Raw genomic sequence first — 22,138 nt, forward strand, 5'->3', positions numbered from 1 at the left:
TGGTGGACAAATTGCTCGAAGCATTGTCGGCAATCCACGACATCACCTGTTCGCACTGTTCTGGCCTCAACAGTGCTCTACCACGAGTCCCAGTAACTTCAGACATGAGTAGTGTAGCTCTGCGGCGTTCCCCTGCTCCCTCATAAGCAGGGGGTGTCTCACCCCGCCCAGGACCACGGCCTCTGACCCCTGCAGTAGTTGGACGCCCACGTCCCCGCCCTCGTCCTCTACCCCTAGCCCTCAGGTTAAACATTTTGAAAATGAAAGTTATAACTTTAATTTTTTTTTAACTTTTTTTGTGTTTTTTTGTGTTTTTTAGTTTTTTTTGTGTGTTTTTTAGTTTTTAAAACCAAACGATGCTATCCTATTGCTATGGCTATTTTCTAACCAAGTATGAAAGCACACTGCTATGCCAGATGAGATGACGCTGAGTTATGAAAAAATAAACGTAAAATAAAAAGGAAATGGCAGACTGTGCCTAATTGAAATCCAACCCCTAATAAATTTTCCCACTTCGGTCTTTGCGATGGATATGTGCGTCACTAAGCGCTAAACACAGCGGTCGCAAGTCTCACTACAAATTCCTCACAATTGGCTAGTATATGCACTGTAGCAAGGACAGCCACCAGCAGATCAACCAGAAATAAAATATATATAACGCTATTGTAGGCGTAAGTAAGCCGTTTGGATTCTCCTTTGGCTATTTTCTAGCCAAGTATGAAAGCACACTACTATGCCAGATGAGATGACGCTGAGTTATTAAAAAATAAACGTAAAATAAAAAGAAACTGCCAGACTGTGCCTAATTGAAATCCAACCCCTAATAAATTTTACCACTTCGGTCTTTGCGATGGATATGTGCGTCACTAAGCGCTAAACACAGCGGTCGCAAGTCTCACTCCAAATTCCTCACAATTGGCTAGTATGTGCACTGCAGCAAGGACAGCCACCAGCAGATCAACCAGAAATAAAATATATATAACGCTATTGTAGGCGTAAGTAAGCCGTTTGGATTCTCCTTTGGCTATTTTCTAGCCAAGTATGAAAGCACACTGATGAGATGACGCTGAGTTATGAAAAAATAAACGTAAAATAAAAAGAAACTGCCAGACTGTGCCTAATTGAAATCCAACCCCTAATAAATTTTCCCACTTCGGTCTTTGCGATGGATATGTGCGTCACTAAGCGCTAAACACAGCGGTCGCAAGTCTCACTCCAAATTCCTCACAATTGGCTAGTATATGCACTGCAGCAAGGACAGCCACCAGCAGATCAACCAGAAATAAAATATATATAACGCTATTGTAGGCGTAAGTAAGCCGTTTGGATTCTCCTTTGGCTATTTTCTAGCCAAGTATGAAAGCACACTGCTATGCCAGATGAGATGACGCTGAGTTATGAAAAAATAAACGTAAAATAAAAAGTAAATGGCAGACTGTGCCTAATTGAAATCAAACCCCTAATAAATTTTCCCACTTTGGTGTTTGAGGTGGATATGTGTGTCACTAAGAGCTAAACACAACGGTAGCAAGTCCCCCTGCAAATTCCTCACAATATGGTACTAGCTGCACTACTAGTGCCAGCAAGCCCAGCCACAAGCAAACAAAAAAAAAAAAAGTATAACGTTATTGTAGCCCTAAGAAGGGCTGTTGGGTTCTTGTTGAATCACTCCTGCCTAACACTATTCTAATAGAACACCCTAACGCTTTCCCTGACCAGCAGCAGCTCTCTCCCTAGCGGCATCCAGACACAGAATGATCCGAGCAGCGCGGGCAGTGGCTAGTCTATCCCAGGGTCACCTGATCTGGCCAGCCAACCACTGCTATCGACGTGTAAGGGTACCACGTCATGCTGGGTGGAGTGCAGAGTCTCCTGGCTTGTGATTGGCTCTGTTTCTGGCCGCCAAAAAGCAAAACGGCGGGAGCTGCCATTTTCTCGAGCGGGCGAAGTATTCGTCCGAGCAACGAGCAGTTTCAAGTACGCTAATGCTCGAACGAGCATCAAGCTCGGACGAGTATGTTCGCTCATCTCTAGTGCTGAATCATTCAAAGCAGCACAACATGTGTTCCATGTTCACACTACAAAAAAGTGAGATTCTGATTTCTGCTGCACACTGTTTTGGAGGGTTCAGGTGCTCTGGAGAGGGTCCCAACCCCGTATCATATAGAAATTATGGAACTCCAGTCACACTGTTAAGTAGCAATTTTTTGAATTTATTTTTACACAAACTCCAATTGGAGTTTGTGTAAAAATAAATTCAAAAAATTGCTACTTAACAGTGTGACTGGAGTTCCATAATTTCACTACAAAAAAGTGAAACATGGATAGAAAATCAATGGCTCCTCAGTCAAAAACTACAAACCAAGGATTATGTTGACAACGATGTTACAATTACATTGTTTTAAGCATTGCTTTGGCCTGAATAGGCTACTGGTATCAGAGGGATTCAACACCTACTGTAGATCAGATATTCCAGGCAATATAAGCTCAGGAAATTTTATAGGAGATGGTGGCCACACTACTGCAGCCACTCCGATGTTCTTAAAAAAAAGCTCCTAGTAGAATTGTAGTTTCCACTGGTCTGACAAAAAAAAAGACTTTACGGAAAAGACCTTTAAGTAAGAAAGGGGCTAGGTCAAACACCTCTGACATATTTATCAAATCTAAAAACAGAAAATGACACATAAAATGGTTGACCTTTAGAACACTCTAAGGGTACTGTCAGATAGTGGGGCTTATTTACTAAGAGTCCAAAGCCGCACTTTAGTCGATTTATCTGGCAATTGCGGGATTTGTGCCACTTTGTGCTGACTTTCTCTGCTGTCATTAGATTACATCAGGTAAAGGGAGGGGTGAAGTGCAGAGGGAGCAGAGGGAGGGGGAGACAGTGTTATAGCCTATAAAGCAGCAGCACGGAGGGGCTATGATAACACCCTCCAGAGCTCTTGTAGCTCATTAACATAACTTTAAAAGTTGATTTTAGAGGGAAGGAAGAATATTACCGTACCTTGTCACCATGCCTGAATCTATGAGTAAATGTCCCAGGTTTATCATGCTAGATTTTATTTTAAAATCATATTTTTTTTATATTCCAACATGTAGTTTCTATAATGGGGTAATTTATTGGCTTTTACTCTCTCAAAGTCACTTGAAAATTGTGCAGGTACCTGTGTATATAAGTTTTGGCGATTTTCATAAAGCAATGTAAAAATTGATAAACCTGGGACATTTACTCATAGATCCAGGCATGGTGACAAGGTAATATTCTTCCTTCCCTCTAAACTTTTACAGCACCCACAATTCTAAGCCCCATAACATTATGGAAAAATAAGAGGATGCATAAAAACCATGCCAACATAAAACAGACGTTAGGGAATTGTAAGTTATGAAGTTTTTTTTGGGTGCTATGACTATATAACTAAAAAGAGAAAAAATAAGAAAATTGAGAATAATTTAAGATTTTTGTCAAATTTTCATTTTTTTTTTTATAATTAAACACAGAAGATATCATCCAGATTTTTCCACTAATTCGAAGTACAATGTATTACAAGAAAAAACCCGGATATCAAAATTACCTGGATAAGTTAAAGCATTCAAAGATTAGACCCACTTATAGTGACACAGGGTAGATTTTAAATCTAGATCTGGCTTGGTCCAAAAGCCCTAAAGTGGCTTGGTCCTTAAGGAGTTAATTCTGCATGGGTACAAATACTATAACTACTGGTTGATAAAAAAAAAAATGATTACCCACTGACAAGATCATGCTGTCTAGCGAATTCACTGGTGATCATCAACTTATTTCAAGTTCTGTACTATTAATATGAATTAGTAAGAAATGGGCCAAGGTTAATTTTCAAAGACAGAGTTAATATGTTACACATTTGATAACTAAGTAGTAGACTTTGGAATGTCTTCCTCCATAGCCTTCTGTAGAACAACTCCTCCATAAATGTTTTACTACATTCTCAAAAGAAAAGGTACCCACATTAATAGAATTACAAAGAAAAATATATCTTCAACAAAAAAGAAATACTACATATACATATTACTTTAATGCAAAACATTTCCCTTTTTTAGTTACACCGCTTTCATGACCATGCATAATAGATGTCAATGGTGGTCATAAGCTAGCTGCAGATAACTCAGGGACACAATTTTACATTTGCGTGCATGAAGGCCTAAAGCCTCATGCACACAAACATATTATTCCTAGGCCCGCAAACATTGGGGGTCATTTACTAAGGCGCTGGCATGCACGCAACGGAAATCGGGGGGGCGTGGTCGAACGAAAACCCGACGGATTCGGAAAAAACGCTGCATTTAAAGCAAAAAAAGTGTTGCGGAGCTTGCACTTACCTTCACTAGGAATAGGCCGGTGAACTTGAGCACGTTCCGATGCTTTTTAGCGCAGCAGCGCCACCTGGTGGACGTCGGAGGAACTGCCTTAATGAATCCCAGCTGGACCCGAATCCACCACAGAGAACGCGCCACTGGATCGCGAATGGACCGGGTAAGTAAATCTGCCCCAATGTGTCAAAAGTATTTTCCCTGCGTCTGAGCCATGTGGCCACAAAAACAGGCCATATTCCTGTATTGGTATTTGACTAATATTTGCAGATCCGCAAAAAGCAACACCGTGAGGTTGGCAAATGAAATCTCTAGCTTGTCCCAACACCTCAAAAGTCATATACTTGTGTTACCTAGCAAATGATTCACAAATATGGGCTGAAATTGTATTACAACCATATGCTGCCTATGATTTTTGGGGCTCCAGTGACTTCTATGGAACTGGTAGAATCACAAACACAGCCAACCCCATCCTGCCGTGCCATCTGGCAAACCTGGCGTAGTTTTGCAGAAAAACCTTCAAATGAAAGTTCACACTTTTAGAAAGTATGCAGACACGGCAGGAACGCCCCTGGTCTGCCCACTCCTCCAGCAGACACGGTGTGGTGGTGGCATAGCCGAAAATATATTTGCAATTTCTTGCAGAGCGCAAGAAAGTGCAATTATTTCAGCACTTCCACACAGCGCTGATAAATCTACCCCTGCGTATGCAGTCACTTTGACATTAAATAGATTAAAAAAATCTACTCTAATCCCCAGAGGATGATCCATATAGCATTCTGTAGGGTACATCTACTGCAGATCCTGACTGTGTGCAAGATAACCTTATAACTTCACAACTGACAGAAGAGCTATGTCGCTTTATCCAGGGGTGAACCTCTCTGCTGCCTCAGGTAAAATAAAAAGGTTACTGCCCTGCCACGAGAGTAAAATTTTTTCACTAAAGGAAAATTACCACTAAGAGTTAGACAAAACAAACTACAGATATTCACCTAAGGTCCTCTTCATCCCAATCCAGGCGGTGGTCTTCTTCAATGTTGAAAAGCCGGTATCACCTGGAAAAAAAGAGTTAGGAAAAGCAGAAGACCTCCGCCAGGATTGGGATGAAGAGGACCTTAGGTGAGTATCTATAGTTTGTTTTGTCTAACGTACTGGTAATTTTCCTTTAAGATTCTTGTTGATGCTTTTAGGTCAGTCTCCCCTTCTAGCACTGGAAATGTGGTCCTCAGCACTATTTTAAGGCTGTTGATATTGCCCCTGATCCACCAGATGGTGCATTGTGGCACCTGACTATTATTAGCAGTCCTGACTATTATTAGCCAAGAAGTTTTTTTCAGGTGCCTACAATGGTTCTATAAAGCAAGGTGAACTTAAAGGGGTTTGCCCATGAACGAAAATCTTCAAATTGTAATCCCCTAGTGATTTTTACACAATAAAGATAGTTTTCAACCCCCTTACTTTACAATTTTAATCAGTTTTATTGCGGTTAAGCTCCAAGAGCTCTGTGAAATATTCCAGGGGACTCTGTAAGAAGACATTTCATGATTCCTCTATGCTTTAAATGCTCTGTGTTGACAATGTGCTTAGATTATCAGGGACCAGAGTTTATATACACTTTTATTTAGCTTCTGAAAATTCTACTAGTATTTGACACATAGAAAAAGAGATGAGACAGATCAGAGATGAGAGATGATGAGATCCATGAGATGTATATAAAACACAATGACACTCTCAGCTCTGCTTACTCACCTATAACACACATACCAACAGCGCTGCCCCACTGCTGTTATACACATGATGTATTGTACCTCTATATTACTGACATGCCTATGATGGTTTTATTCTGTGATCTGCTGTACTTTAGACTGATATGAGTCCAGACTGTTGGGACAGTGGGTGTTCATGTATGTGGGGTTGCATAAGGTTGGATGTTAAAACAATTTTGATTAAAAAAACGTTTGTTTTACTTAAACTACAAAATGTCATTTGTTGTACTTACCTGTAGGGTGAGTTCTGGATAGTTCACCATACCTCCTATCCAGGAGAAAGCAGCATTAATGAATGAAAGTAAGGCAGTGAATGCAATTAAATTGGCTGCAATGTTTGCAACCAGTCCCACGGAAGTAGAGGCTCCATTGCTGGCTGCTTCCAGTATAGTTCTCTCTTCCCTTTAGTTACAAAGACACATAAAAATAGCAATGTAAGAAAAATATAATGGCCATTCATATGTCTTCATGTGTCTTCTACATAAGTTTATAAGTTTTCAAATTATTATTATTTACTCTTATAGAACTATTAATTTCACGTTGCTGTATATTTAGGAAGAAGTGTACATACATAGTTTAAAAACAACAACAATGAACAAAACTAGACTGGTTCACTGGTACAAGAGGAAAGCGGACCCTCCTTAGAAGAAACTGTATCTGTAATGCAGTGTTATTTTACTGTATTTGTGTTTACTTTAATTGATAACTAAAATTCCATAAATGAATAGTGCAGGTGATAGTAGTAAACTGTGTAATATACTTTATTAAAGAAATTTGTCATTTTATCCTTTTCCCCTACATTTCTCCCTTATTTAAGAAGTTGGTATAAATCAAATTTCTGTCCACCTCTATGCCACTAAAACCTGATGAGATAAGGAACCTGGTAATGTCTTTACAGGCAGTCCCTGGATAGTCTACTCTCCTTAGAGAGCACAATCATCAAGGGAAATGTTCAAAAACCTCAAAAGGCTTTCAGATACACAGCACGGAAAGAGCAGATGACACAGCACCAAGAAGCTACTTTACTCAATGAAACATATTCCAAAGTTTACTATTATCCAATGAACTATTCTCTGGTTACTCTTTAAATGAAACCCTCCATGAGAAATCTACCATTAAAGATGGTCAGATTCTGTAAGGCACTGGGATCTAAGGCTAGTAAACGCCCCAGGAGCCTCTACAGTTTATTTTACTAAAATAAAATTTTTAACAAATTAGGTTAGGTTCCAGGATTATTAAATTACAGATTAGGGCAGAGGCAGGCAGGAGGAATCTACCAACATTTCTACTTTTGATGGTAGATTCATCATGGAAGGTTTCCTTTAAAGCACATTTTTACAACTCTTAGGATGTAGAACAACTTTACCTATTATTTTCAGTAGTTTCTTCACTATTCTACTCAGATCAGCCTGCCCTGTGTCTGTCTCTTGTGGCTGTACTGCTTATATCTGTGAGACTGTAGCAAGAAATAGGCAGACTCTAACTGCTGATGGGGAAGAGTTGCTGATCCCTACTCACTCTGGAGGCAGGGGAAGGTCAAGTGATGCACTCTGTGGGGTACATTTACCAAACTTTAGGCTTGCCTTTTTCTTTTTTATATTTTGAGACTTTTCATGGTGCTTTGACTTTTTTTGTGCCTAAAACAGTCTCCTTTTAAAGTTCGCCATTGTCTAGATTTCTGCAGTGTTCCCTGAGCTATCACCTGAATCCGGATGTGAAAGTTGCATTTGGCGTAAAAATTAGCTTGGAACTGATTACGACTTTTGAATATTATTTGTGACTTTTGTTTTAAAAAGTCACAAATTCACTGAAGACCAGACGCCACATATATCAATAAAGACCACTAGGATACATCTGACCAGCAGAAGAAGCCACGAAAAGTTCCAAAAAACAGACTGGCAAAGACAGACTTATGATATATGTGCACCTGTGTATAGCAATCAGGAGATCTGTATTTATACAGCTCTGTGGATTCAGAAGTCTCTTTTAAGGAATAACGAGATAGAAGAGCTCCCCTGTTCTCTATCAGTCTCACAATCCCAGTCTATGATCTTTAGAACTTTATTTCTCTCTGCAACTCTGTATCACAGACTCATCTGTCACCAACTTCTGCTCTCCAACACTATTTATACAGCAGGAAATCTGTTTACCGTTAGTGCTTACACAGCAGACTATGCACTTCCTCTAGCTATTTCACTGCTGGTTTCTACTACTTATTACATGATGCATACTCGACCATGTGATGAAAGCTGCCTAGTCACTAGTCCTGCATGTACAAACTATGCAGTCCTCAGTGGTTTTATGTGTATGAGTTAATTTAGTTACTTCTGAGTTACTTCTTGATTGAGTCATTTCATGAGAGAAGACAAACATCATGGGAAGTGAGGGTGGCTTATAACTGACTTAGCTTAGGGCAAAGGCAGGAAGAGTTTAGCCTTTACCTAATTGGCTGCTACTGAGGAGGATATCTGACAAGTAGCTTCAGAACAGAGAATGCTTTAACTCTGAAAATAAAAAGCCAAGAAGCACAATATGGATATTGTTCTTTGCGTTTTGACACATGGCAATTTAGTTATAACCATTCTGCAAATCAGAGTTACACTTTAATGCACAATAAATTAGTACTTGTTTTCTGATTTGCACCTACTTATTATACTGCCTTTTTAGCATGCATTACAACATATAAACAAATACTGATACATAATAAAAGCTATACAAAAAAATACAGCTACCCTTTTTCTATCTTGACACCCTCCTGGCTTTTAAACTTGGATTCTTCTACTTCAGGGTATACCAACTTTGAAAGAGCAAGAGCACAAGGGGCAGCCATTACGGAGGCTGCAATGAGGGAAGATGCGTCAATCTGCGATAAAAATGTATAAATATTAGAAATACTTAACCCTTTAAAGTCCAGACTATTTTTGTTTATTGTGTTTGCATTTTTCGCTCCCCGACTTATTTTTTCATTTACAGAGCGGTATGAGGGCTTGTTTCCTACCTAACAAATTGTACTTAATAGTGACAGCAATTCATGTTCCATGCCAATTACTGGGAATCTGGAAATAAAATTCCAAATGCATTGAAATTGTAAAAAAAAGGCATTTGCACCATTTTCTTGAAGACACACTTTTTATGGCTTTGCGTCTACTTTAATGTCTACTTTATTCTTTGGGTCAGTATAATTGTGGGATTTCCATTTTGACCTATTCTGATGCCAATAACTTTCATTCTTTCATTTCATACTTCAGCGCATGAGGCCGTGTAAGATGTAATTTTTTTTCAGGACGCTTTTATTGCGACTATGTCGGGAGCTATAAGACCTTTTGATCACTTTTTATTCAATTTTGTATGTGTTGAAGAATCATCTTATATTTGTTATTCATGGTCTCCTTAGTACTAAAATTATGCTAATGAGTCTGGGGGGGTTAATGAGTCTAGCCCCACTGTGATCTGGCTTTACAAACTGTTACACTGTCTTACCCTCCCCCCTGCTCCTCAGCACGTGTGCAGTGAGTACTTTGTACTCCAGTATTCTCAGTGCTGAGATACCGTGAGAGGGGCTAGAGTAGGGTAGGGTAGCTCCTGAGGCTCATTAGCATAATTTTAAAAGGAAGGAGGCTATGGGTATTTGTTACCCATGGTCTTCTCCCTTCTAAAAATCAACTTTTAAAATTATGCTAATGAGTCTGAAAGACTACCCAAGCCCCTCTGTGATCTAGCTTTACAAACTGTTACACTGTGTCACCCTCCCCCTGTTTCCTCAGCAATTGTACAGTACAGACTTTGTGCTCCTGTATTCTCAGTGTGGAAGTAGTGTGAGACAGTGTAACAGCCTGTAACGCCAAATCACAGAGGGATAGGGTAGCCCATAGACTCATTTGCATAATTTTAAAGGGAGAGAATGCGGCCATGGATAACAAATAGAAGAAGATTACCACAGTCAAGAATGCGGCCATGGATAACAAATAGAAGAAGATTACCACAGTCAAGGTGACTGGATCTATGAGTAAGTGCCCCTGGTCCACTTTTTTGTAGTAGCAAATATATCCACTTTTTTGTCTTTTATTGTTGAAGACAGCTAAAGTAATTACATTTATATGAAACCTACCATTAGAAATCTTCCTATTAAGGGAGATCTGATGGTAGGTGGATAGTAACATGCTAAACCCTAATCCATTTTTACCTAATCCTGAAATACTTCTTCAATTAAACTACACTTTATGTAGCTAATATGCTAAATATTGGCAGAGGCTACAAGGGTGTGGATTAGCCTCTACGGGCAGGGGGAGCAAAGGCTAATCCACGCCCCAGTAGCCTCTGTCGATAATTAGCTTATTAGCTAGATGAAGTTTAGTTTAGGTAATTTTTTAGGATTAGGTAAAAATAGTTTGGGCTTATCATGTTACTAGCCACCTACCATCAGATCTAGCTTAATTGATAGATTTCTGATGGTAGGTTTTCCTTGAAGGGGTATTCTAGGATTAAACATAATTCATATACAAATGGGTCCTTAAAATAAGAGCAGACAGTCTGTTATATCATCACTGGGGGAAGAGCATAAGAGGGAGAAGGAGTTACTGAGAACTAAAGGATCATGGAACTGGTAGTTTCCAGTGGTGGCCATTTTGGTGATAACTTTACAGAGGCCAAAAAATTTTGTGAATCATAAAATCAAACTACCATATAAACTTGAGTATAAAACAAAAAATGAACTCACCTTCTGACACTCCCCGGCATCCATCGTGGCTCTGACATCGGGTCCTGGTCCGTCACAGTCTTCGTGACATCAGCTGCATTGGCACACACTAAGATGTCTGCTTGCGGCTTACGTCATGGTGTCTGTGACAGACCGGGAGAGGCTAGCAGGCTATATACTCGAGGGGGCAGGCAGGCTATATACTCGAGGGGGCAGGCAGGCTATATACTCGAGGGGGCAGGCAGACTATATACTCGAGGGGGGCAGGCAGGCAGGCTATATATTCAAGGGGGCAGGCAGGCTATATATTCGAGGGGGCAGGCAGGCTATATATTTTGAGGGGGCAGGCAGGCTATACACTCAAGGGGGAAGGCAGACAGGCTATATGCTCGAGGGGGAAGGCAGGCAATATACTTGAGGGGTTAGGCAGGCAGCCTATATACTCCAGGGGGCCGTTAGGCTATATACTCCAGGGGGCCGGCAGGCTATATACTCCAGGGGGCTGGCAGGCCATATACTTGAGGGGGCTGGCAGGCTATATACTTGATGGGGCTGGCTGGCTATATACTACAGGGCCTGGCTATATACTCCAGGGGGCTGGCTGTCTATATACACCAGGAGGCTGGCAGGCTATATACTGTGGGAGCTGTGACCAATGCATTTCCCACCCTCGGCTTATACTCGAGTCAATAGGTTTTTCCAGTTTTTTGTGTCAAAATTAGGGGTCTCGGCTTATACTCGGGTCGGCTTATACTCAAGTATATACAGGTATTTAAGCTCCATTTTGTAACTAATGACATTGAGTTTTGTTATATTCATTTATTTATAGCATTATGGGTTTTCGTATCAGATGTTCATATTCCCGGAATACCCCTTTAAATGTTGATATTTTGCCCAAAGACCAGAGACACGTGCAGCTGAATTGCAACAGAATGTCTGCAGCAGATATTCTGCAGAGATTCCAACAACCGCAGGTGGTGGAGATGTAAAGATTGGAATCTGTAATAAGAATCTGCATCAGTATTTGTCTTCATGCAGATTCCAACCCCATAAATCATTTAAGGCTGCAGGTTTTTTTTATGCAGCAGGTGGATGGGATTTCCAAAATCATATCCACAACGCTGCTAATTTACATCACTGCAGTATAGCTGTCACTGCTTCCACTACTGATAAACTGCTGCAATTACATTACATGTGTCCCTGCCTAACACAGTAGTAATTATACTAATAATGACACAGTTAAACAATTTCTATTAAAATTAATTGATGCCTATGTACAGTATTATATGCTATAAATTAATATATGTATATGTGTAATTTAACTTATTTATTCAAAGCTAAGTAAATACAAGAGAAAAAGCAATGATCTTACACCAAATGAGATGTATGCACCCATTACACTACCAGCAATTGTTCCAAATCCCCCAGTCATAACAGCATGGATTTCTGATTTTGTCATATCTTTTAAGTAGGGACGGATAAGCAATGGAGCTTCTGTCTATGAATCCAAAAGAGAAAAAAACATTATTATTGTCTCACAAATTAATTTCCATTATTTCATAGTTTATAGTCTATTAGTGTCAAGAATTTTTTAATGGTGAAACATATGGATAGTTTCTTGTTTTACCTGTCCAACAAATATATTACCAGCCACACTCAGGGTCTCTGTAGCCGTGGTTCCCATTGTTACTTGCATAAGCCATGAAATCTAGACAATATGTAAAAAAATGTTATATTACCTTGATGTCATTCTGATCTTATTTATAAATGTAATCCATTGGGATATGGATGTGAATAGTGGTTTCCTTTATAAACAGAACCCAGCAAAAACATGAATCATGATGCCAATTCTGTTAATATGATTGCAACATCATAAAGATAAAATAAAAAATAAGATGTAGTATTTAGTGGTATTACAGTTTCTAAATCTCATAATACCAAAAATGATGCAAAGGTTATAACGGCAGTAAAATGGATTCATGGCTCAGCAATAGCTGAAGAATATTTTATCAGAATAGCTTCATCAAAAATTAAAGGACCTTGATCCCTCCTCAATAAATGGATTCAGACCATTTTAGAAACTTACCTTAAGTATAACATACTGCATTAGCCCAACATAGTAAAGGACTGACATCACACAGCTAAAAAACACGACTATAGGAAGAGCCTGTGGGAAGCATACAAAAGTCACATTTTAAGTAATATAGAATTTTATCCCCTTAAGGACGTAGCCAGTTTGTATGTTATGACTCAGCCCTTTTTTTAAAAAAAAAATCTGACCAGTGTCTCTTCCTGTGGTAATAACTTTTCAACACTTTAACCCCTTCTCACCGAGGCCCTTTTTCATTTTTCCATGTAAAGAGCTCTCTGATGGCTTGTTTTCAGTGTAACAAATTGCACTTTATAGTGGGGGTATTTAATATTCCATGCCGTGTACTGGGAAGCAGGAAAAAAATTCCAAATGCAGAGAAAATGGTGAAAAAAGGTGTTTCCACCACATTCTTGTGGGCTTGGATTTTACGGCTTTCACTGTGCGCCCCAAATTACATGTCTACATTTTTTTGGAGATATTACATTTGTATAGGTTTTATAATGTTTTACATTTACAAAAACTAAAACCTCCTCTACAAAAAGAGGTCTTTATTTTGCCATATTCTGGAGCTAATAACTTTTTCATACTTCGATGTAATTTTTAGCGACTTTTGACGACATTTTTAATGCTATGATTTTTAGGACTGTAAGGCCTTTTGTTCACTTTTTATAGAATTTTTTATGTTTTTCAAAATAGTGATATTTTTCGACTTTGAAAGCTATTTTCCGTTACAGGGTTAAACACAGTGAATAAAGGTTATTATATTTATATGTTTATGATTTTTACTGTTTATTTATATCAGTTCTAGGGAAAGGGGGGTGATTTGAATTTAAATTTTTTTTATATAATTTTTTTTAAACTTTTTTTTTGCTATTTCTTAGACCCTCTAGGGTACATTAACCCTAGGGTTAGGATCATTCCTACCATATACTGCAATACTATTGTATTGCAGTATATGGCATTTTCATACCATGGCATTTTCATACCAAACAGCCTCGGTCTATTTATTCCGAGTACAGCAATACCTGACATGTGGATGTCTACTGCTGTTTCCCCACACAGCAATGTTCAGAAAGGAGTTAGTGCCATTGGATTTTTGGTAGGCTGATTTGGCTACAAATGTTTTGTGATGTCATGTGGTACTTGAAGAGCCACTAAAGTACAAGTACAATAGAAAACCCCCAAAGATGACACCATTTTGGAAAATACATCCCTCAGTGCCAATTTTAGTGCCAATGTATTTTGCCCCACTCATGCCACTTTAGACAAACACCCCAAAAATCATTCTGCACTTTGTCCCAAGTACGGCAAGACCCTATATGTAGCAATAATCTAAAGGATGGGCACACGGCAGGGCTCAGTAGGGAGTAAGCAAAATTTTAGCTTTTGCAGCTCCGTTTTCACTAGACTGATGTTGGGGTGCCCCGGAGGTAACAATATAATAGAAACCCCCGAGAAGTGACCCCATTTTAGGAAAGAGCACCCCTTAAAGAATTTATATCGGGTTGTATGAGAATTTTAACCGCTAAGATGCTGCCTTAAATGTAATACAAAGTGAATGGGGCAGAGTAAAAATTGCATTGCAAATTATCAAATATGCCATTGTAGTGTCAAATGTATCTTGCCCAACTCATGCTACTGGAGACAAACACCCCAAAAATCATTATGCAGGTTGTGCCGGGTACCCCAATAACCTATTTGTGGCAATAATCTACAGGATTGCACACGGCCCATTTTTGTGTTTTTCCCCTGCTGACAGTTTGGGCAACTTCTCCTAGAAAGTGCTGCCCTGGTAGAATACATGTTGTGGCCTTGCTTCCAGAAGTGCTGGCACTCCCCCCTTCCTGGTCTCCAAAAATCAAATGTTTGAATACCACCTCCTCCTCCAGGACATTTCCCCTCTGGCCTGCATATGGATATACCATGTAAGCATTATACAGTGCTATCTGCATGATGTGCATGGCCAGCTTCTTGTGCCACACCCTTGATTTCCGCATGGCGTTATATGGCTGAAGCACCTGGTCGAACAAGTCCACCCCTCCCATGTACTTATTGTAGTCTATTATAGAGTCAGGCTTGGGGGCTTCTGTACTTGTACCTTATACAGGGGCAGGGGTGGTGCTGTGCCCATTTATTGTACAAAGATCTCTCTCTTGTGCTTGTACTTAACACACAATACTGAGTCGCTGCTTCGTGCTTGGCTCTCATTTCTTCTAAGTTTTTCCCCTAGTAGGGACCTCGGGAGACCTCTCCGATTCCTTCTAATAGTGCCGCATGCCACAGATTTTCTGGAAGTGAGGCTAATGAACAGTGTAGTGCTGGTGTAAAAATTGTCTATGTAGAGGAGGTGGCCCTAGTACAATAAACTTTGTAGTGTATTTGTATTACTGGTCTAGATGTCTTCTAACTAATTATTAAACAAATTCACAAACTTCTGAAACTATTTTAAGTAACCACAAGCTGCTATTGTCAAGTGATCACTGGTTAGATTGTGAGCACTCACGTGCAGGGTCCTCTCTCCTTCTTTATCACAATGTCATATATACCTGAGTTCATATTGACCATTACAAATGTTCAGACTGGCAATACATGTTCATGGCAATAACATGATGCGAAGGACAAAAGTGTATTTTCATTGAAAACTTCACAGAACAACAATTCATATCATGACTGACTGCACAATATACAGTCAAGATTATTAACTATCAAATATTATGCCTAGGATACATGTATGAAGACATTTTTTGCTCCCAATAATATTTTGTATAGACACTATATAAAAACTAGTGGAATATAATACTAAATGTGCAAAAGCAATAATGGATAAAGAAGTAAATAAAATACATTGCAGTGGAATAGTGATATTTTGCAACATAATGAAATATTAACATATTAAAGGAAATCTAGCATTTAACTCAAGTATAATAAACCAGGGACACCTACTCATAGATTCAGGCACTGTGACTGAGGAAATCTTTTTCTATATGTTATCCATCACCTCTTTCCTTCTAAAATCAACTTTTACAATTATGCTAATGAATCTGAGGGGCTACGCTAGCCCCTCTGTTATCTGGCTTTACCGGAAGTTACATTGTCTCACCCTCCCTCTTGCTCACTTTGCACCAGTGCAGTGCATTTCCTGTAAGTGCCCTGAGTTTATCATGAGCCTAAAACAGTGTACCTGGTTTATCATTCTGGATTTTGATGGTAGATTTCCTTAAACTTATTGTTCACTGTCACTACAAACCTGAAACGCAAAAACTTCTTTTATTAAGGTTTCCCCAAAAACAAACCCTGAGCCAGCAGTTGTATAGTTCAGGAAGGTCTGTAAAATACAAAGGTGTATTAATTTGATTGCCCTTTGCTCATCATAAATACTCAATAGTTGCTATTCCTCAGAAATTTTGTATAATTGACCATTTCTCTGTTGTGCTTAGCATCAAAATAATTTTGTATGAAATTAGAATTGATATTGTAATGGGATAACTGAGATTGGAAGTAGAATTTTCAGCCAATACCTGAATTTGTTCACCAAGAAACTTGAAAGCCTGGTAACCTGGCTCAGTGCGAATAATGAAGATCCCTAAAACAAACTCCAGTCCAAGACCCCAAAATACAGCCCTCCAGGATACCTACAGAGGATATACAGTGTTTATAAAAGATAACATTCCTGCTTTTATTGTACTTTACACTTAAGGATTTAATGCAAATCTCCAGAAAACTGTGAAAACATGACATGACAAGTGCACCTGAAACCTTGAGCTGTAACAGTACATAAAACCTGTCACAGATGAGCAAGTCCTGAAAACGTCGGAAAATCCAATGAAAGTGCGGCCGCGGACCCTTAGTAAATAAGCCCCCATGCCTCATCTCATATGTTTATAGCCACTGCCCTGCCTTCAGTTTATTATCAATAAAATATACTTAGAAGGAATGTTAATCTTAACTTAAAACTGGATAGTTACAGCATATATTTCTGTTTATGACAATGGAGGCTGCAAACTTGCGAGAGCTCTAGTGACCGCATTTACTCATACTTTACAACAGCCTCCTTGTGGTTTTTAACTGTTTCCTTAACATTACCAGGCTCCCTGCAAGAAGCGTATGTTGAGTCTCAGGGGAAGGGCACTGTTCAAATTAGAATTGCTTGTGGCAGTGAGCAGATGTAAGTGGGGAGGAGGAGGGGAGGGAGGTCAATGAGTGAGCATGGGGTGAGGAGAAATTGAGTAGAAGACTACTTTTGCTATATGAACTGCCCCCCAAACACTGCTGGCAGGGACCCAGGTAATGTTTGAAATCTACATGCCAGAGGCTATTGGAACCTGCCATCATGTAAAAATGACTTTCCTGATGACGAGTTCCCTTTAAAGAGTAATTGTAAAGCTTGTTTGTTTTCCACAAATCAATAGCTCTTGGGATGGAAAACAACTTTGCCAATTATCTTTATTGCCTATATGCAGTAGATTCCTTGATATCTCCCCTGGTTACATGAATGCTGCAATGGCTGCATCCTCTCCATGTGCTGATAACAAACTATAGATTCATGGGAGGGGGGGGGGAAGCTGCTCCCTGCTCACAGAGGAGGAGGCCATGTGACCAGAGCCCCCTGTAGTATTTAGCCTGCCAGCCCCCTGTAGTTTATAGCCTGCCATACCCTGCCCTCAAAATAACACCTGTAGGAAAAAAGAAACTCACGTTCCGACATCCCCCGGCAGGTCCTCCTATATCCATCACAGCCCTGGCATTGGCTCCGTGTCCCGTGCGGTCTGTCGCAGCCACCATGTTAGAAAAAATTCGGCACTCCTGTGTAGTTCAATTTGCATGATATATTTTATTTAAGTGAATCAGCAATCCAGATTAGTTTGGATTACTGATTCACTTATATAAAATATATCATGCAAATTGAACAACACAGGAGTGCCGAGTTTCTTCTAACATGTTCTGTAAGGTGTTGTTACCTACTTGTGCACCCGTACCTCCAATATTGAGTGACGTGTACTACTCTTACAATTGTTCCAGCCACCATGACGTCAGCCGCTCACTGACATCATAGTGTGTGCCGATGCCAAAGCACACATTAGAATGTCAGCATGCGGCTGATGTCACGATGCCTGCGACGGACTTGGACACGGAGATGATGACGCGGCTTGACTCGAGTATAAGCCAAGTTAAGGTTTTTCCGCACATTTTTTGTGCTGAAAAACTTGGCTTTTAATCGAGTATATTCGGTAAATGGATTGAATGCTTAATTACTTTGAGAGAGGACACAAGGCATCATGGGATCCCTGGGCAAGCTAGCTGGCCTCAGATTTGGGCATAGACTGACAGCCGCCCACTGCACTTTTGGTGAGAAAGATTTTCGTCAAACACTCTAAGAACAGAAAATGCCATAACTTTGGAAAGAAAGGACGAGCAGCACAAAATAGGTATCGTTCTGCTTGTTTTCAAAGAGGGAATCACATATAATAATTTGGTAAAATCACTATAGTTTTACATTTATGCTTTAAAGACTTCAATTGTTGCAATACAAATGCTAAATTCTACCCCCTTTATAGTGCAGCAAAGTTTTTATCTGTTTTCTGTTGCATTCAACAGAAATTCAACTACGTGTGTCCCCAGTTTACCTACGTTCCTTTTTTATAAAAGATTTGCATCAGTCTGGCATTCATTATTCATGGATCCTCATACAATGATCACTGTGATAATAATATTACTCCTCCACAGTTTGTTATATATATATTTTTTTTTTTTTCTTTCTTTGTGTTTCATTCTGCCTGTTATAAATCATTAGGCTCCATTTGTTTAAGACCAGCCAGGAAGATGAGCCTGGCAGGGTGGTTATAACACGGCAGGGAGTCTATGTTTGATCAGAGAAGCATGGTCTTCCTAAGTGGTAAAATTAACACCTTTCGGCCAGAGTAGTCTAGCTAGTGGGGGATGAAAAGAAGCCACAGACTGCATGTTTTTCCCTCCAAATTCAGACAAAGGGGAATATCATAGCTGTCCATAACTGGGACATAATTCATAATTATAGGTCCCAAGTTACACAGGACAGTTATGGGGTCTAGACACACTCCTGGACCGAAAATCAGAACGTTAGCTGCAATGGAAGGCAGCCAATAGCAGAACACCCCTGATATTAGGCTAAGACACCCCGAGTTTGGTATGGGGTTAATGGGAATAACATGCCCGTTTGGTTGGAAGCCATGGCACAATTGTGCCATCTTCCAATCAAAAGTTATGGGGTTCTGATAAAAGCCCAGACCCAAAAAGTAGCTCACTGATGGGAGGGGGATAGAAAAATCCCCCTCACAGTGACATCACAGCCAGGGGTGGGGGTCACAAAATCACCTGGGTTTAAATTTATGAAGCAGCCACATAGTAGTGTTCAGACTGAGGATTCTATCACAATAGAAGGCTGGATCGATGCTTATGCCCTGTCCTCGGGCCAAAGAATTTCTTCCTATTCCACTAGCAAGAATTTTTAGTTTCTTCTTCCATAACTGTTTGTAAGTATTGTATGTGTATTGTTTTTAATCCTTTTTTCATTTTATCTGACAATTCTTTGAGTGTACTGCATTTTTATGTAAATTAAAACTTTTTAATAAGCCTCTGCTTGTAGCCTTGAAGAATCTGAGTCTCTAAAGGGAATCACGTTACCAGAGGTCATTATTAGCATAGTCCATGTAGTAAGCGATTGCATGTTCTGGGTGAATTTATAATTGTAATATCGTGTAAGTAGTGAGTGCATGTGCTGAGTTATCATCAGGGTGCATTGTCTGTGTGGTTGAGGTGCCTACGGCCTTCTTTGCGTAAGTAACTCGTGGGTGGTGGCAGTGTGGATTCTGTGGAGTAAATTTAGCGTAAGGACGCCATTTTGTGGAAGTGGGCGGAGCTTAATTGCTAAATTCTGGGACTCCATAGAGTAGTTATCCCGGTGAGTCGGGTTCGTGACAATCACCAATTCACCAAATCACCAATTTCTCATTTATAGGTAACCGTGTCAATTACCAAAGCCTGTTAAATGGATAAACATAAAATATTCTATAACAAGGTCACCCGTGTATGGTCATCATGGAACTTATATGCATCTGTACCATGACTCAAATCGTGCCCACCACCTCATTTTATGGGGCCCACAAGTTCGGCAGGCTCTAAAAACCTGATTTACTATAAATACTTGTGTATAAGCCGAGTTTTTCAGCACAAAAAATGTGCTGAAAAACGTCCCCTCGGCTTATACACGAGTCAATACTTAAGTCAATGGGCTTAAAAATAATAAACTTATATACTCACCCTCCGCTGGCCCTGATGTGCAGCGCTGCCCCCCCCCCCCCCAATGTCCGCGTGGCTCATCTTCTGGCTTCCCGGCTCCTCTTCTGTCTGCCCGGGAGAGAACAATGGCGGCGCCCAGCACAATGTGACAGAAAAGGAGCCAGGAAGCCAGAAGACGAGCCGCGTGGACATTGGTGGAGTAGCACTGCACATCGTGGCAACCAGAGGGTGAGTATATAAGTTTATAATTTTTTTAAAAATTCGGGGCAGGCTGTATACTACTGGGGACTGGCTGTATAGTACTGGGGGAAAGCTGTATAATACTGGGGGCAAGCTGTATACTACTGGGGACTGGCTGTATACTACTGGGGGGAAGCTGTATACTACTGGGGGGAAGCTGTATACTACTGGGGACTGGCTGTATACTACTGGGGGCAAGCTGTATACTACTGGGGGCAAGCTGTATACTACTGGGGGCAAGCTGTATACTACTGGGGACTGGCTGTATACTACTGGGGGGAAGCTGTATACTACTGGGGGGAAGCTGTATACTACTGGGGACTGGCTGTATACTACTGGGGGCAAGCTGTATACTACTGGGGACTGGCTGTATACTACTGGGGGCAAGCTGTATACTACTGGGGACTGGCTGTATACTACTGGGGGCAAGCTGTATACTACTGGGGGCAGGCTGTATACTACTGGGGGCAGGCTGTATACTACTGGGGGCAAGCTGTGTACTACTGGGGGCAAGCTGTGTACTACTGGGGGGAGGCTGTATACTACTGGGGGCAGGCTGTATACTACTGGGGAAGGCTGTATACTACTGGGGGCAAGCTGTATACTACTGGGGGCAAGCTGTATACTACTGGGGGCAGGCTGTATACTACTGGGGGGAGGCTGTATACTACTGGGGGCAAGCTGTATACTACTGGGGACTGGCTGTATACTACTGAAGGCAAGCTGCATAGTACTGGGGGCAGGCTGTATACTACTGGGGGCAAGCTGGGCTGGCTGTATACTACTGGGGGCAAGCTGGGCTGGCTGTATACTACAGGGGACAGGCTGTATATTATAGGGGGCTGTCTGGCTATATACTGGGCGGTTCTGTGACCAATGCATTTCCCACCCTTGGCTTATACTCCTGTCGATAGGTTTTCCCAGTTTTTTGGTGGTAAAATTAGGGGTCTCGGCTTATAATCGGGTCGGCTTATACTCGAGTATAAACGGTAGTTTTTAGCTGTAGCACACAAAAAATATGGTTGGTTCTTTATTGGAGCTCCTCATTCAGGTTACTTAACATCAGCAGTAGACTGTTACAGGTTGAGGAAATTCAGCATATAGTAAGAGTTGAGAGAAAAATGTTATATTTGTTATATTTGTACAGATTTGAAACAATTTCTTACAACCATTGTGCTGATGTACAGGCTACAGGGTAATTGAGTTCAAGAGTCCTGCCGCAGACTCTAAAGGGCAAATGTGAGCTATGTGGGTAAAACTCTTAATATATGTAGTACTACTGCAGCAGCTATGAGTAAATGGGTGGTTGTTGAGCATTCATTGGGGTGTGCATTTGCTAACAAAGGTCCGATGGAAATGCTGCATCTTACAGTATTTCAGGCTCCCTATTACTCTGGATTTATTGAAAGCTGTTAATAGTTCTATTCAGTGGCATAACAAGGAGAGGCAAGGCCCCATAGCAGACTTCTGAAAATATATATATTTGTATACTCACATATTTATACAGTCTTACACACATACACACATTTATTCTCATGCACATACACTTAAGTACCAAACAGAAAAGGGAGGGGATGTGGTCAGTGGGCCGCTGCACCACAAAACTCCCAAAGAAGCAACTCACATACCGAAAGAGGAAAATAATAAGTAAAAATATATTTTTTTAAAGTATTTATTTTTGCAATTTTGAAATTTTATACAATTAAAATAAACAAAATCGAA

The 22,138-nt window shown here is 40.3% G+C and overlaps 1 protein-coding gene across 2 annotated transcripts in view; it reads right to left on the minus strand.

Moving 5' to 3' along the window:
- The window catches only part of SLC28A1 (solute carrier family 28 member 1), an 85,721-nt gene that overhangs the window by 20,985 nt on the left and 42,598 nt on the right, over positions 1-22,138 (minus strand). For both annotated transcript variants that reach the window (XM_072147709.1, XM_072147708.1), the window contains 7 exons: positions 16,420-16,533; positions 16,149-16,226; positions 12,896-12,976; positions 12,437-12,517; positions 12,182-12,307; positions 8,846-8,976; positions 6,347-6,515 (listed from right to left, as the gene is read on the minus strand). In XM_072147709.1, the coding sequence (XP_072003810.1) occupies positions 6,347-6,515; positions 8,846-8,976; positions 12,182-12,307; positions 12,437-12,517; positions 12,896-12,976; positions 16,149-16,226; positions 16,420-16,533 (780 nt within the window). The remainder of the gene's footprint in view (positions 1-6,346; positions 6,516-8,845; positions 8,977-12,181; positions 12,308-12,436; positions 12,518-12,895; positions 12,977-16,148; positions 16,227-16,419; positions 16,534-22,138) is intronic.

Source organism: Engystomops pustulosus, chromosome 4 (genome assembly GCF_040894005.1).
Source record: "Engystomops pustulosus chromosome 4, aEngPut4.maternal, whole genome shotgun sequence".
NCBI classification, from domain to species: Eukaryota; Metazoa; Chordata; class Amphibia; order Anura; family Leptodactylidae; genus Engystomops; species Engystomops pustulosus.